Below are 14,752 nucleotides of genomic sequence, written 5' to 3' on the forward strand. Positions count from 1 at the left end.
CAACTACCCTCCAATTCATCCATTTGCATCATTGCCCACGGCAATGTGTATGCAACAAAATACAACATTCACATCAATTATCACATCAATCACATCTTTGGAAAACTTAGCCAAACCATAGAGAGTAGTCTCGATCTGCGATTGGCTCGTAGCTGTCCTATGCAGTTATCATTCTAGGATGCTTTCTAATGCACAATTGGGGTCGAGGAGACACTCGACTCGATACTCCACCTCATCTGTCCTAAACAGTTATCAATTCTAGCATGAACATGCAAATGCGTCACATTTTCAAAACAAACTACTAATAGTCTTTCAAAACAATTCATATCATATATCAAATCATGCGCATGCATACACATACATTCATTCACAAAACAGTCAATCAATTCACATCACAATCCTAGGATCCCACAATCCTAGGAATACACATTCACACATTCGCCCCAGGCAGGGATTTGCCTGGAATGCCGCCATACCTATGGCGCGCTCACAAAACTCTTCAAAATGCCTCGAGCTTCGAATATGGTAGCTCAAGGTCGACGGGACGAGCCCGATGTACCTGCAGACATAAACAAGAGATAAGATTTCTACTAATTAGCTTATCGATCCAAACAAATATAAAACAAAATCATTGAGGCACATGTCATCACCTCAAGAAGGTGTCGACGGGTAGTGTCGACCTACAAGCCCTCTAATAGGCCACTTCCCAACTTCTTGCCGTTGCCACCAAACATCAAAACCCAATGCTTCGATCAATCCATCCTTAACACACTCTCACATGCTTTCTATAGTTAAAGCGTCTTCCCCACAAATATTCCCAATTTACATGATCTTCTCCAACTAACACCGCAATACACCCGTTGACAAAAGCTTGTGCCACATGCTCATCAAAACGATTCTAAATCTTCTCACCCACATCAAATCTCTACCATGCTTCCCTATTGCTTTGAAAATCAACACCTCAAGCTTAAAAGATCAATATATACATGAATCATCGCTCTCCAACATAATCCTAAACCTTCCCCAAAAAGCCAAGTCGCTAACATGCCTCCCTAAACATCAAATTCTAACTTCTATCATGCTCAAATAATAATTAATCATGCTCAAACAATAATTATACATGCTCTAACAGAAAATATTCTACAATTTAGGTTTCATTTAGCCTTGCTCACCTCAAATTTAGTGTCCAAACTGCTGCAATGTTCTTGGCAGCCGCCTCAAGCGTTCGATCAAGTGCCAAAGCCCAAAATTGATCGCTGCCACCACTAGTAACACCTTCTAATCGCTGTTATGAGGAAAAGAACACGTCCCCCAAGCTAGAATCCTATCAAACAATGATAAAATCAGTGAGGAAGATTGCTCGGTTGGGGAAAATGAGAAAAACAATCAGAAAATGGGGAGAGACAGCTCAAGTAGGGAGCGTGTGGGCAGGGAGAGACGCTGACAGAGGGAGGCGGGCAGAGGAGAGAGAGTGGGAGAGACGAGAGGGACGAGAATGTGTTGAAAAGGGAGAGGCAGACAGAGAGGACGGAAGAGCGTGCGTGAGTGAGGGAGTGAGAGCTCGAGCAGAGTGGGAGAGGAAAAGAAGAATCGTGCGAGCAGAGGGAGGGCACTGGCGAAGAGGAGAGGAGGCGGTGCAAGAAGGAGGAGGTGAAGAAAGAAGAGGAAGGAGGAGGCGGAGTGAAGTTAGAAGTCTCACCTGAGCACCGCCGCCGCCGTTCTCGTTGCCGCCCAGCACCTCCGTCGTGTTCTTCTTCCTTGCGCTGGCACGAGAGGCAATAGAGGGGGGTCTGTGAGGAAGACGAGGGAGAAGAGGGAAAGACGAGGGAGGAGAGGGCGTCGGGCTCACACGCGGGTGGAGCTTGGGTCCGGGTCTGGACCCTGGCTCGACCCAACCTGCATATGCCGAGCGTTACATCCTACCCTCCTTAAAGAAAATTTCGTCCTCGAAATTTAGATCATACCTCACTGGAAGAACAGATGTGGGTACTTCTTTCGCATATCCTCATCAAGTTCCCATGTGCTCTCCTTCAACCCATGGTGTTGCCATTCCAACCTTACTAAAGGAATTCTCTTCGTACGAAACACTTGCTCTCTTTGATCCACAATTCTAATAGGCTTTTCTTCCATTGTCAAATCATCTTGCACCTGAATACCTTGAAAATCAATCACATGCGTAGGATCTGGTACGTACTTTCGAAGCAGAGAAACATGAAAAACATCATGAACATGACTCAAATTAGGTGGTAGTGCCAATCGGTATGCCACCTCTCCTATCTTCTCTAAGATTTCAAAAGGTCCAATGAACTTCGGGCTCAACTTTCCCTTAACACCAAATCCACCAAATCGAAAAACACCTTTAGTAGGTGAAATATTCAAGAACACATGATCACCAACCTCAAAAGCCAACTCTCTACGTCAAATGTCGACATAGCTTTTCTGTTTACTCTGAGCAGTCAACAACTTTTTCCTTATCAATTGCACTTGGTCGGTGTAGTGTTGTAATACTAAAGGGTTTTCAATCTTGCCATCACCCAAGTCGGTCCAACAAGTTGGCGATTTGTACGGCCTTCCATACAAAGCCTCAAAAGGTGACATCCCAATACTAGAATGGTAACTGTTATTATACGCAAATTTTGCCAATTTCACATGTTTATCCCATTCTCCTTTCCACTCTAAGACACATGCACGCAACATATCCTTTAAGGTTTGAATGGTCCTCTCAGATTGCCCATCAGTTTGGGGGTGGAACGCTGTGCTCAGCTTAAGCTTAGTACCGAAAGCCTTCTGCAATTGTCCCCAAAACCTAGAGGTAAAACGTGGATCCCGATCCGCAATGATAAACTTTCGCACTCCATGCAATCTTACTATCTCGTCAATATATAACTCTGCGAGACTTTCTAAGGACTGACTGATTCTTATTGGCAGAAAATAAGCGGACTTCGTAAGTCGATCAACAATCACCCATATGGCATCATGTTGTCTTCTAGTGTGAGGCTAACCTACCACAAAATCCATCGGAATGTCTTCCCATTTCCACACTGGTATATCAATTATTTGCAACAAGCTTCCTGGCCGTTGATGCTTTGCTTTGACCCGCTGACAAACTAAGCACTTTGCTACATATTCTGCAATTTCACGCTTCATTCCAGGCCACCAGAAATTTCTTTTCATATCCTGAAACATCTTTGTGCTGCCAGAGTGTATAGAAAACTTAGATTTGTGAGCTTCATCAAGCAACTGACGCTTAACCCCTTCATCTCTAGGGACCCACAACCTTCGTCGAAACCACAGTGAACCATCTTTATCGTGATGCCAAAGAGAATCTACCTTCTTACATTCTTCCATGTTCTTAGCAAATTCCGGATCTTCCTTTTGCTTCAATACAAGCTCTTCCAGCAAAGGATGTCATATCAAAGCCGTCATTGTTGCTTTGTCCTCACTACAAAGGTAAGGCTGCCATGCTATCACATCTTGCAACAATGTCCATGAACGAGTCAACATACTGCACACAGATTTAGATACTTTTGAGAGAATATATACTTCAATGACTTGTGATCTGTAAACACCTCAAATATTGCACCATAGAGATACTGCCTTCATATTTTCAATGCAAACACAACCGCTTCCAACTTCAAATCATGAGTGGGATAGTGTTGCTCATGTACCTTCAACTGTCTTGATGCATAAGCCACAACACGGTCATGTTGCATCAACACACAACCATAACCAATTCCTGATGCATCGGTGTACACCACAAAACCAGAATGACCTCATGGAAGCGTCAGAGTAGGGGCAGTAGTAAGCTTGTCCTTCAGAGTTTGAAAACTCTTCTCAGATTTTTCATTCCAAACAAACTTCACTCATTTTCTCAATAGCTTAGTCATGGGCGTAGCTATTTTCGAAAAGTCTGGTATGAACCTGCAATAGTATCCTGCCAATCCCAAAAAGCTTCTAACCTCAGTTACACCGCACGGCGTCCTCCAGTCCTATACAGCCGACACCTTAGCCGGGTCGACAGATACTCCATCCTTTGAGATTACATGACCCAGAAAGTTTACCTTCTCTAGCCAAAATTCACATTTTGAGTATTTGGCGTAAAGCTTATGCTTGCGCAAAAGACCTAACACACTTCTCAAGTGATCTTTATGCTCTGTTTCACTCTCTGAGTATACCAAAATATCATCAACAAAAACAATAACAAATCGATTCAGGTAGTCTTGGAACACCTGATTCATGAGGTCCATAAACGCTGCGAGAGCATTGGTCAACCCACAAGGCATGACCCTGAATTCATAACGCTCATATCTAGTTCGAAAAGCAGTCTTAACAACATCTTCCTCCCGTATCAAGAGTTGATGATAACCTGTCCTCAGATCGATCTTGGAGAATACCTTTGCATTCTTGAGTTGATCAAACAAGTCTTCAATTCTTGGAAGCAGATACTTATTCTTGATGGTGACTTGATTCAACATGCGGTAATCGATACACAAACGCATTGTTCCATCCTTCTTCTTAACAAACAACACAGGTGCTCCTCAAGGTGACACACTAGGTCGGATGAAACCCTTGTTTAAGAGCTCTTGCAATTGCTTCTTCAATTCTCCTAACTCTGCTGGTGCCATTCGGTATGGTTCCTTAGAAATAGGAGTTGTCCCTGGTGACAACTCTATCTTGAATTCCACTTCTCGTGTTGGGGGCAAACTTGACAGTTCCTCAGGAAACACATCAGGGTACTCACTCACAACGACAACATCTTGCAACCTCACTGGTTCGGTCTCATTGGTCAACACATTGACCAAGAAAGCAACACTTCCATTTTCTATCAAATGTTTAGCTTTCAAAGTAGACACCATTATCTTATCAGTCCGACTAGCTTTACGAGCATGGAATTCCACAGGTTGCATCTCATCAGTTAACAATCGTATCTGTTTCTTCCTACAATCTATATTAGCATAATGCACATATAACCAATCCATGCCCAAAATTACATCGAACTCACTGAGACTCATGATCACCAACTGTGTAGGTAAGTGATGTTGATGAATCTCCACATCCACATCAGGTAGATACTCGCTACATGACTCTTGAGCATGCATAGGGCTAACAACTTTTAAACATATGGCATCTTCCTAGCCGACACTTCTAGTGAAGTAGCAAATCGACTAGATATAAAAGAATGAGTGACCCCTGCATCAAACAACACTCTAGCAATATGAGAACCATTCAACGAGGTCGTGTGCCTGAAGCTCTTCCACAGTAGTCGCATAGACACGTCCAGTTGTCTGTCGCACGTTAGAAGGACCAGCCTTAGGCTTCTTCAACTCTCTTTCTTTTTTTAAGGGGCAATCTTTGATGAAGTGCCCCATCCCTCCACAGTGTAAGCAAGCTCCGATCTCTCGATAGCACGGCTTCCCGGGGTGCACACGTGAGCAAGTGGGGCACTTCGGTGAGGTCGGAGAGGCCACTGACCCCTGAGTGGTCTCACTGCAGTTTGGCCTGTTCCGCTTGAATGTTCTGTCATCACGCCTCTCATAAGGCCTTGTCATGCCTGCAAAGTGTTGGTGCTTGACCTGCGTTCGCCCACCGTGTGATTGTTGGCCTGCCTTCTTGTGGTGATCCTTCTGTGGCCTTGCCCAGTCCTCTTCTATGCATCTTGCCATGGTGACCGCCTCGTCCAAGTCACGAGGTCTGCTCGTCAAGACTTTGCTTCGCAGTCCATCTCGCAACCCCCGCACAAACTTGCCTGCTCTGGCCTCATCAGTAGTGTAGAGGTGCGGGCAATACACCTTCAAGTGTCGATATTTCGTAATGTATTCTTCCAGGCTCAGCTGATTTTGCTGCAAATCAAGAAACTCTTGCATTTTCTTGTCTCTAGCATGCACTGAAAAGTAAGTGCTGAAGAAAGAATCTCTAAACTGTTTCCAAGAGATTGACAGTTGACCCGCAAACCGGATCTCACTAGTCGATTGCCACCAATTCTTGGCATCACCCTTCAACAGATAAGAGCCATAGTTCACTTTGTCTTCTTCTGGCATCTTCAGAAGTCCAAAGATGCGTTCAACTTCCTCAATCCATTCTTTTGCCTTATTTGGATTGACTTTTCCTGTAAAGACAGGCGGCTGTATTGCCATAAACTGTTGGTACGACACCGATGGTGCCTTCTCTTGAAGTGGCGCAGTGGTGTCTCCTGAAGGAGATGCATTGCTCCTTTGGTTACTGACCATCGACTGTACAAGAGAGGTTAGTGTTTGCAACGTTGTCAGCATTATGGTCTGTTGATCCACTAGTGGAGTCTACCTTGGTGGGGTTTGAGCACCCACACTAGTCTGGGCATTCTGTTGCCCTGATGTACTGTCATCCACTGGGGTACGTGCATCAGAACGGGCCGGACTTGGCTCCCTTGGTGCCTCTGTAGACGGCCCAACTCGCTTTTTACCACTACGTTGGTATTCCATCTGTACAAATAAGAACCATTGTTCTCAAATTAAGTCTATGACTAATCTTGCAAATCCAATCACAAACGTGCACGAACACAGTTCAAAACATCGATCACATTATGTACTTATACATGAAAAATCCAAAACTACGATAGCAATTTCACCAAATCAATGCGTACCTGAGCAACACGGCTTCACAGATAGGCTTTAACTCACATCCCTAGTGGGGTTTGCCATGGCTCTGATATCAAAGCTGTCACACCCCAACCTTTTGACCCTCTAACAAATTTTTTTTTTTGGGTTAACATAAAGCGTTGAACATGCAAGGCATGCTTAAACATTTCATTTGCACTCATAAGCCCAACATTCACATGCACATCAATCCCATACATTCAATCATGTACATTACATTTTCATTAACTTTAGTGAATTAACAGTTCCTGTGGGTGCAACACAGGCACGTGCAAACCGCGGGCGGCCTATAGTCGAGAGAATCCTTGTGGTGGCCCAGAACAGTATGGATCCATTTCACCAGCTGCAGCGGTAGAGCACTTATCCATGGATGTGTGAATTCCAAAGAGAGATACTCCGCCTTCCCTAGGACACCCAGGTTGGGAAGGCGGGAGCCCAACGCTCCAAGCACAACACACAACAGAACCTTGGGTCTTGCACCGCCTGCGCTCCGAACAGGCGAGACCAGTGGCAAAAGCGGGACGTCTCCCAAACACATAGCCACATCCCACTGGCCTCTCATCTCTTATTATTCATTCATTATTATCATTATAATTACACATTCACAAGATGACTGGCTAGCTCATGAGGTTGGTACACTTCACGAGTGCAGCCACACCTCCAATTGCCTCCACACGAGGTCTACACATAACATTAACAGTCATAGCTAGCCGTCATACAATACGGGTACAACTACCCTCTAATTCATCCATTTGCATCATTGCCCACGGCAATGTGTATGCAACAAAATACAACATTCACATCAATTATCACATCAATCACATCTTTGAAAAACTTAGCCAAACCATAGAGAGTAGTCTCGATCTGCGATTGGCTCATAGTTGTCCTATGCAGTTATCATTCTAGGATGCTTTCGAATGCACAATTGGGGTCGAGGAGACACTCGACTCGATACTCCACCTCATATGTCCTAAACAGTTATCAATTCTAGCATGCACATGCAAATGCGTCACATTTTCAAAACAAACTACTAATAGTCTTTCAAAACAATTCATATCATATATCAAATCATGCGCATGCATACATACATTCATTCACAAAACAATCAATCAATTCAGATCACAATCCTAGGATCCCACCATCCTAGGAATACACATTCACACATTCGCCCCAGGCAGGGATTTGCCTGGAATGCCGCCATACCTGTGGCGCGCTCACAAAACTCTTCAAAATGCCTCGAGCTTCGAATCTGGTAGCTCAAAGTCGACGGGACGTGCCCGATGTACCTACAGACATAAACAAGAGATAAGATTTCTACTAATTAGCTTATCGATCCAAACAAATATAAAACAAAATCATTGAGGCACATGTCATCACCTCAAGAAGGTGTCGAAGCCCTCTAATAGGCCACTTCCCAACTTCTTGCCGTTGCCACCAAACGTCAAAACTTAATGCTTCGATCAATCCATCCTTAACACACTCTCACATGCTTTCTATAGTTAAAGCGTCTTCCCCACAAATATTCCCAATTTATATGATCTTCTTCAACTAACACCGCAATACGCCCGTTGACAAAAGCTTGTGTCACATGCTCATCAAAACTATTCTAAATTTTCTCACCCACATCAAATCTCTACCATGCTTCCGTATTGCTTTTGAAAATCAATACCTCAAGCTTAAAAGATCAATATATACATGAATCATCGCTCTCCAACATAATCCTAAACCTTCCCCGAAAAGCCAAGTCACTAACATGCCTCCCTAAACATCAAATTCTAACTTCTATCATGCTCAAACAATAATTATACATGCTCTAACAGAAAATATTCTACAATTTAGGTTTCATTTAGCCTTGCTCACCCCAAATTTAGTGTCCAAACTGCTGCAATGTTCTTGGCAGCCGCCTCAAGCGTTCGATCAAGTGCCAAAGCCCAAAATTGATTGTTGCCACCACTAGTAACACCTTCTAATCGCTGTTATGAGGAAAAGAACACGTCCCCCAAGCTAGAATCCTATCAAACAATGATAAAATCAGTGAGGAAGATTGCTCGGTTGGGGAAAATGGGAAAAACAATCAGAAAATGGGGAGAGACAGCTCAAGTAAGGAGCGTGTGGGCAGGGAGAGGCGCTGACAGAGGGAGGCGGGTAGAGGAGAGAGAGTGGGAGAGACGAGAGGGACGAGAATGTGCAGAAAAGGGAGAGGTAGACAGAGAGGACGGAAGAGCGTGCGTGAGTGAGGGAGTGAGAGCTCGAGCAGAGTGGGAGAGGAAAAGAAGAATCGTGCGAGCAGAGGGAGGGCACTGGCGAAGAGGAGAGGAGGCTGCACAGGAAGGAGAAGGGGAAGAAAGAAGAGGAAGGAGGAGGCAGCGTGAAGTCAGAAGTGTCACCTGAGCACCACCGCGCCGTTCTCGTTGCCGCCCAGCACCTCCGTCGTCTTCTTCTTCCTTGCGTTGGCACGAGAGGCAACAGAGGGGGGGGGGGTCTGTGAGGAAGACGAGGGAGAAGAGGGAAAGACGAGGGAGGAGAGGGCGTCAGGCTCACACGCGGGTGGAGCTCGGGTCCAGATCTGGACCCTGACTCGACCCGACCTGCATATGCCGAGCGTTACAATAATGTTCTAACTGCATAGTCACAAATAACGTTTCAGAGTTTTAAACCATTATCTTATTTCTTAGTCTTGACAATGAGGTTTTTCTCTGGTATAATACGGCGAGCTTGAAAAAAAAGGGAAACATACGATAAATTTTAAAAAATAGAGGAAAAATAAAATAAGTGAGAAAATGATAACACAAACATCAAAAAATAAGTAGATTTGCAACAAATAAAAAACAGAAAATGAAAAAAAAAACTATTTAGCATTAAAAAAATGAAAAAAGTGAAAAGAAAAATCCGATTTTTCTTTTTATCGTTTATTTCAAAAAACACGTTTTTTTAAAATTTAAAACCGCATTTAATTTTCTTGCATTTTTTTTCAAAAATAATGTGTTTTGTGTGACTATGGACTACTTCTAAGTTTTTTCCTTGCTGAGGATCATTGTCTGTGACTATGATTGTAGTTCTACTCTTTGAGGTTGTAGTTGAGGAATACTTAAATACTTGGCAACCTGGACAAACCACCAGAATCTGTGAGAACTGTATAGCTATCATATATATGGTTGGTTGAGGGGGGGGGGGGGGGGGGAGATGATAGGGTTAGAAGAGAAAAGTTGGTTTTCCCACCCTTGTTTTTAATGTCTTTGTAAATCAGTCATGTGACATCAGTCAAGAGGCATGTTGTTCTGAGCTGTATTGTAAGTGCAGTATTATTGGCTGCTGTGCCTTTGTGTCGAACGCTTAAATTGTGTTGGTTCGTGTTGATTTTGATGCATACACTTTACATACGTAAGCATGGTATCTGACAATGACGTTTGTGTCTAATTTTTTTTCTTATATTTTCAAATATTGTAGCAAATAATTGGTTATTAGAGGAAAAAAGTAATGTTTAGTGCTCACAGATATCATGATATTTTCGAAAATATTGCGATATTAACCTTGAAATAAGAAAACGAAAAAGCGGGGAAAAATTACGATATTTTCAGAAAAAAAGGAAAAAAAATATTTATTGCTTTTTTTCCGCATTTTTTTGTAATTTTTCATTTTTCTATTTTCAGCATTTATATTATCTTGAATCTAAATATAAACTTAAACTAAATTATTTTCATCACTTTTATTATCATTAAAACATTCCTTTTATCACTTTTATGTAGTTTTATTTATGTTTTATATTAGTTTCTCATTTATTTCATTTATACCTAATTTTTTTATTTTTTAAAATTTTCTGAGTTTGTCCTGAGATTGTCCTGAAAAAAATAAACTTTGCCGTTAAAACCCGAGAAAAATCTCGCCGTTAAAAACCCGAGAACGATACTTGTGCCAATGTTTCAGTGATACTCTTAAACCCAATGAATTATTACTTAATCCTACTGGTCAAGCAAACTGTCTTTTTCTTTTGTTGGTTGTGAGTCTCTTTGAAGCATAGGCACATCATCTGCCAATCTGCAGATTTCAGGCTGGTCCGAGTTGGTTGACTACAAATAAACAAATAAATGCATAATACATATACTTTATCAACAATGTACATATAAATTTATCAGTTATAAATTAGTTGGCTGACCAATGACGAGTCTGACTAATTGACTTGTCCGGCCAATTAGTCGCTGGTTCGAAACACAGGTCTGTTGGTAATTCACTTGACCGACTATTTAGGATTTTGATATATGCTGACAAAGGTGAGAATTACTTTTAAATTATGTTTTCCATGCTTTTACAAATTTAGGGTCCCATTTTTTATAAAAAGAAATAGCAAGCAAAGATGTCTAGCACTGACTTGAAACTTTAGAACATTCCAGTGTTTACGGAGTTCTGGAGAAATGAATAATAACTAGATAAACAAATGGTCCTGCCTGTATATCTGTGCATGTATTCCCATTGTCAGCCAGTGTCATCATTTGACACTTGACAGCCGGTTTCATCATTTGACAAAGTACACTACAGCAGTTTCATTGTTTGGCAACTTTTTGTCTCCTACTAATGAATCCCTTTGGCTACTTTCTGCAGCTCCGAAAGAGGCTAGAGAGTGTTTCTGCAGGTAGTCATTTTGAAGATCTCACAACTACAACAAAGGTGTCATCAGACTACTATACTCATGAAGAAATGCTGCAATTCAGAAAGCCAAAAAAGAAGAAATCCTTGAGAAAGAAGGAGAAACTGGATTTGGATGCCATGGAATCAGAAGCTAAATCAGCTGGTCTGGGAATTGGAGATCTTGGTTCTAGGAAGGATATGCAGAGACAGTTAGCTAAGGAAGCAAGAGAGAAGTCGGAGGCTGAGGAGAGGATTAATTCATATAAATCTGCTTATAGTAAAGCGGAAGAAGCCTCAAGAGTGCTCCGTGAGGAGCAAACTCTCACAGTTGCAGTTGATGAAGATGAAAACCCTGTTTTTGGTGATGAGGATGAAGATCTCTATAAGTCCTTAGATAAGGCGAGAAAATTTGCCCTTAAAAATCAAGAGGAAGAAGCTACATCTGGTCCACAGGCAGTTGCGCTTCGTGCAATTTCTTCAATTCATCAGTCAGGGGAAGCTGAAAGTCCAGCTGCAGGTGAAACTCAAGATAATAAAAAAATTGTTTTCACAGAAATGGAAGAGTTTGTGTGGGGTTTGCAGCTTGATGAAGGTAATTTTCTTATCTTTCACATTACTGAAGTTCATAATTTTCTATATGCATTGCTAAGTTTGTAGATTTGGCATGGCAGATAGAAGATGGAGCAGTCTTCTTTTTCTTGGGTTGCTCTGCATTTGTCCTTTTGAATTTATGCACTACTTACCTGTTCTCTTTGGGATCCTGGTACCACAGATTCTCACAAGCCTGATAAGGAAGATGTCTTCAAAGATGATGAGGAGGCTAATGAATCCTATGAGCCAGAGAAAAACGACACAGAGGGTGGTTGGATGGAAGTTAAGGCCATGGCGGTAGATGAACCATCTGAGGAGGAAAAGAAAGAGGAAATTGTCCCAGATGAAACAATACATGAAGTTCCTGTTGGGAAAGGTTTGGCGGGAGCCCTTCAGCTTCTTAAGGAGCGTGGTACATTGAAAGAAACTGTTGATTGGGGCGGACGAACCATGGATAAGAAGAAAAGCAAACTTATGGGTATTCGTGATAATGATGGCCCTAAAGAAATATCTCTTGATCGTCTGGATGAGTTTGGGAGAATTGTGAGTTCTTTTTACCTGTTACTGCATTAGCTATTTTTGTACTATGGGATGACGTATGTGGACTTCCTATTGTTGATACAAATTTGTAGCTAGTAAAGTGCAAAAGATAGTTTCAAACTTTAGTTTGATGAAGAGTCCAGTGATCATTGTAGGCAGTGGAAATTTCATCATTTTCTATGTTTTCTTTCATGGTGAAGGTTTTTGCTCAGTATGCTGGAAATTGCCTTTTGCAATTTTTTCAGTTTCACCTTCCAACAGGATGATTATGGAGTCCATCTTTCTTTGTGGAGTTAGGACAGATTCTAACCTTTCAAAATTTTATGTGTACTAGGTTTGTTGCATGCTTATTTGATTCAGAAACATTTGGGGTTCAAGTTGGAACTCGTTATTGTGTTTCCATCTAAGTCGCAGTTTGCAATTTCTGCTTGTTAGTTTTCTAGCTTTCTGTAGGTTTCCTGAATCTCAACTTGTACATGTTTCCACTTTCAGTTATGCTTTATGTGCCACTAAGCTTCTTGTTATTGTTAAACAGATGACTCCTAAAGAAGCCTTTAGGAAACTTTCTCATAAGTTTCATGGCAAGGGTCCTGGGAAGATGAAGCAAGAGAAACGCATGAAACAGTATGAAGAAGAATTGAAGTTGAAGCAAATGAAAGCTTCTGACACCCCCTTGCTGTCAATGGAGAAAATGAGGGAGACTCAGGCGAAGCTGAATGCTCCATATATTGTGCTTAGTGGTCAGATCAAACCTGGGTATGTGCAAAAATACAAAGAAAAAAGTGAATTTACTTCCCAAATATGCAAGCGAAACAAAATGGAAAGACCACATGCTTAAAAAGTATGAATGAAGACTTAAAATTGACCCGGGAAAATGTTGGGAATATTTCATTATAGTTTTGTGATACATCACGGGTTTCCAATTTTGGTGATATTTGAAATATTTGGATATTTTGCCAATACTTCTGAATGGTGATACTAGTGAGATATTTTTTACATATTGGAGATGTTGGGACTGTGATCTTCAGATATGGATGGACTTCTTTTTCTTGCGTTCCTGTTGGTTTATTTTACTTTTTTAAAAGCCATCTCTATCTTTTTTGCCGAAAATTTCTAAAAAGTATTCTTAGGTTAATTTTATTGCCTTTCGTTAATAGCTCATTTCTTACAACCCTGAATTCTTAGACGCAAAAAAACACAAGGATCAATTGCCCAATATACTTGGCTTAAAATATCAGGTCTTTGAGGCTTTTTTGCTCCATAAGCTTCTTTTTCAGATCCTGAAAGGTGTCTTAACTTTTGTTGCTTGTTTTCTTGAATTATAGGCAAACCAGCGATCCAAGAAGTGGTTTTGCTACTGTTGAGAAGGACCATCCAGGACACTTGACTCCCATGCTTGGTGATAGGAAGGTTTGTCGACGTCTCTCTCTCTCCCTCTCTCTCTCTCTCTCTCTCTATATATATATATATATATATATATATATATATATATAGATATAATGCTTAATTTTCTCATATTGTTGCACCACATGCATATACAAACAATGCATACGACTAAATCTCTGAAAGTGTTGTTGCTTCTAGAGTAAGAATTTCATTTTTCTTTTCCTGCTAGCGTCTTTGGTCATTTTTCCCTTTTTTGTCTTCTCAGGTGGAGCACTTTCTGGGGATCAAGCGCAAGGCTGAGCCCAGCAATCTGGCCCCCACAAAGAAACCAAAGGCTTAAATTTTGTTGATTCATTTATTTCTGGAGTTGAAAATTTCTAGTCCCCTTTCACAGAGAGGGACTTTGGTGGTCGTGTGGTAAGATTGAGTCGGCATTTAAATGAGTTTCAAGATATTATCTGCTTGGTGTTCATCCTTTATGATGCAGCACAAGGAGGACAGCAAATGAAATAGAAGTTGGGAAACAGCAGATTGGTAACTGGATTCATCACTGATTTCAATTCTGTTTAAGCAGCAAAATACAACCTTCATGTATAAAGAGAAGCTTTGTGGGATGAAGCTTGCATGCCAAGTATGCTGTTGTTGTAAATCTTTTGTACCTTACTGTGAAATTTTGATGTGCCTTGATAATTGGAAAGCAACTCCCTATGTTGCAGCGTCAGTTGCTGCCTTCTTCCTTGAACTAGTGCGTGATTTTAGCGACATTGGGCACTTGGCTAGAAGTGTGTTTCTGGTTCAAATCCTGAAGTTTTTGTCCAGTGTTGTTCCTGTATTCGTGTCATATAACATACCAATACATGCTTCAAGTCGTGAAGGAACTACGCTTGGGTTCGCAGTGAGGCTGCTTGGGAGGGCTGTAATGGTATTTCTTGAAGCTGCTTTACCTATATTTATAGGGATAAGTATGTTAATACGTGAAT

At 41.5% G+C, this 14,752-nt stretch overlaps 1 protein-coding gene across 1 annotated transcript in view; it reads left to right on the top strand.

Annotated features, from left to right (window-relative positions):
* LOC116267805 (SART-1 family protein DOT2) overlaps nt 1-14,514 on the top strand; it is a 34,214-nt gene extending 19,700 nt beyond the window's left edge. The window contains exons 8-12 of the mRNA XM_031649718.2: nt 11,229-11,847; nt 12,028-12,389; nt 12,922-13,142; nt 13,712-13,796; nt 14,038-14,514. Coding sequence (XP_031505578.1) covers nt 11,229-11,847; nt 12,028-12,389; nt 12,922-13,142; nt 13,712-13,796; nt 14,038-14,112 — 1,362 coding nt within the window. The 3' untranslated portion in view covers nt 14,113-14,514. The remainder of the gene's footprint in view (nt 1-11,228; nt 11,848-12,027; nt 12,390-12,921; nt 13,143-13,711; nt 13,797-14,037) is intronic.
* The last annotated feature ends 238 nt before the right edge of the window (nt 14,515-14,752 follow it).

The sequence above is a fragment of the Nymphaea colorata genome, chromosome 14 (genome assembly GCF_008831285.2).
Source record: "Nymphaea colorata isolate Beijing-Zhang1983 chromosome 14, ASM883128v2, whole genome shotgun sequence".
NCBI lineage: Eukaryota > Viridiplantae > Streptophyta > Magnoliopsida > Nymphaeales > Nymphaeaceae > Nymphaea > Nymphaea colorata.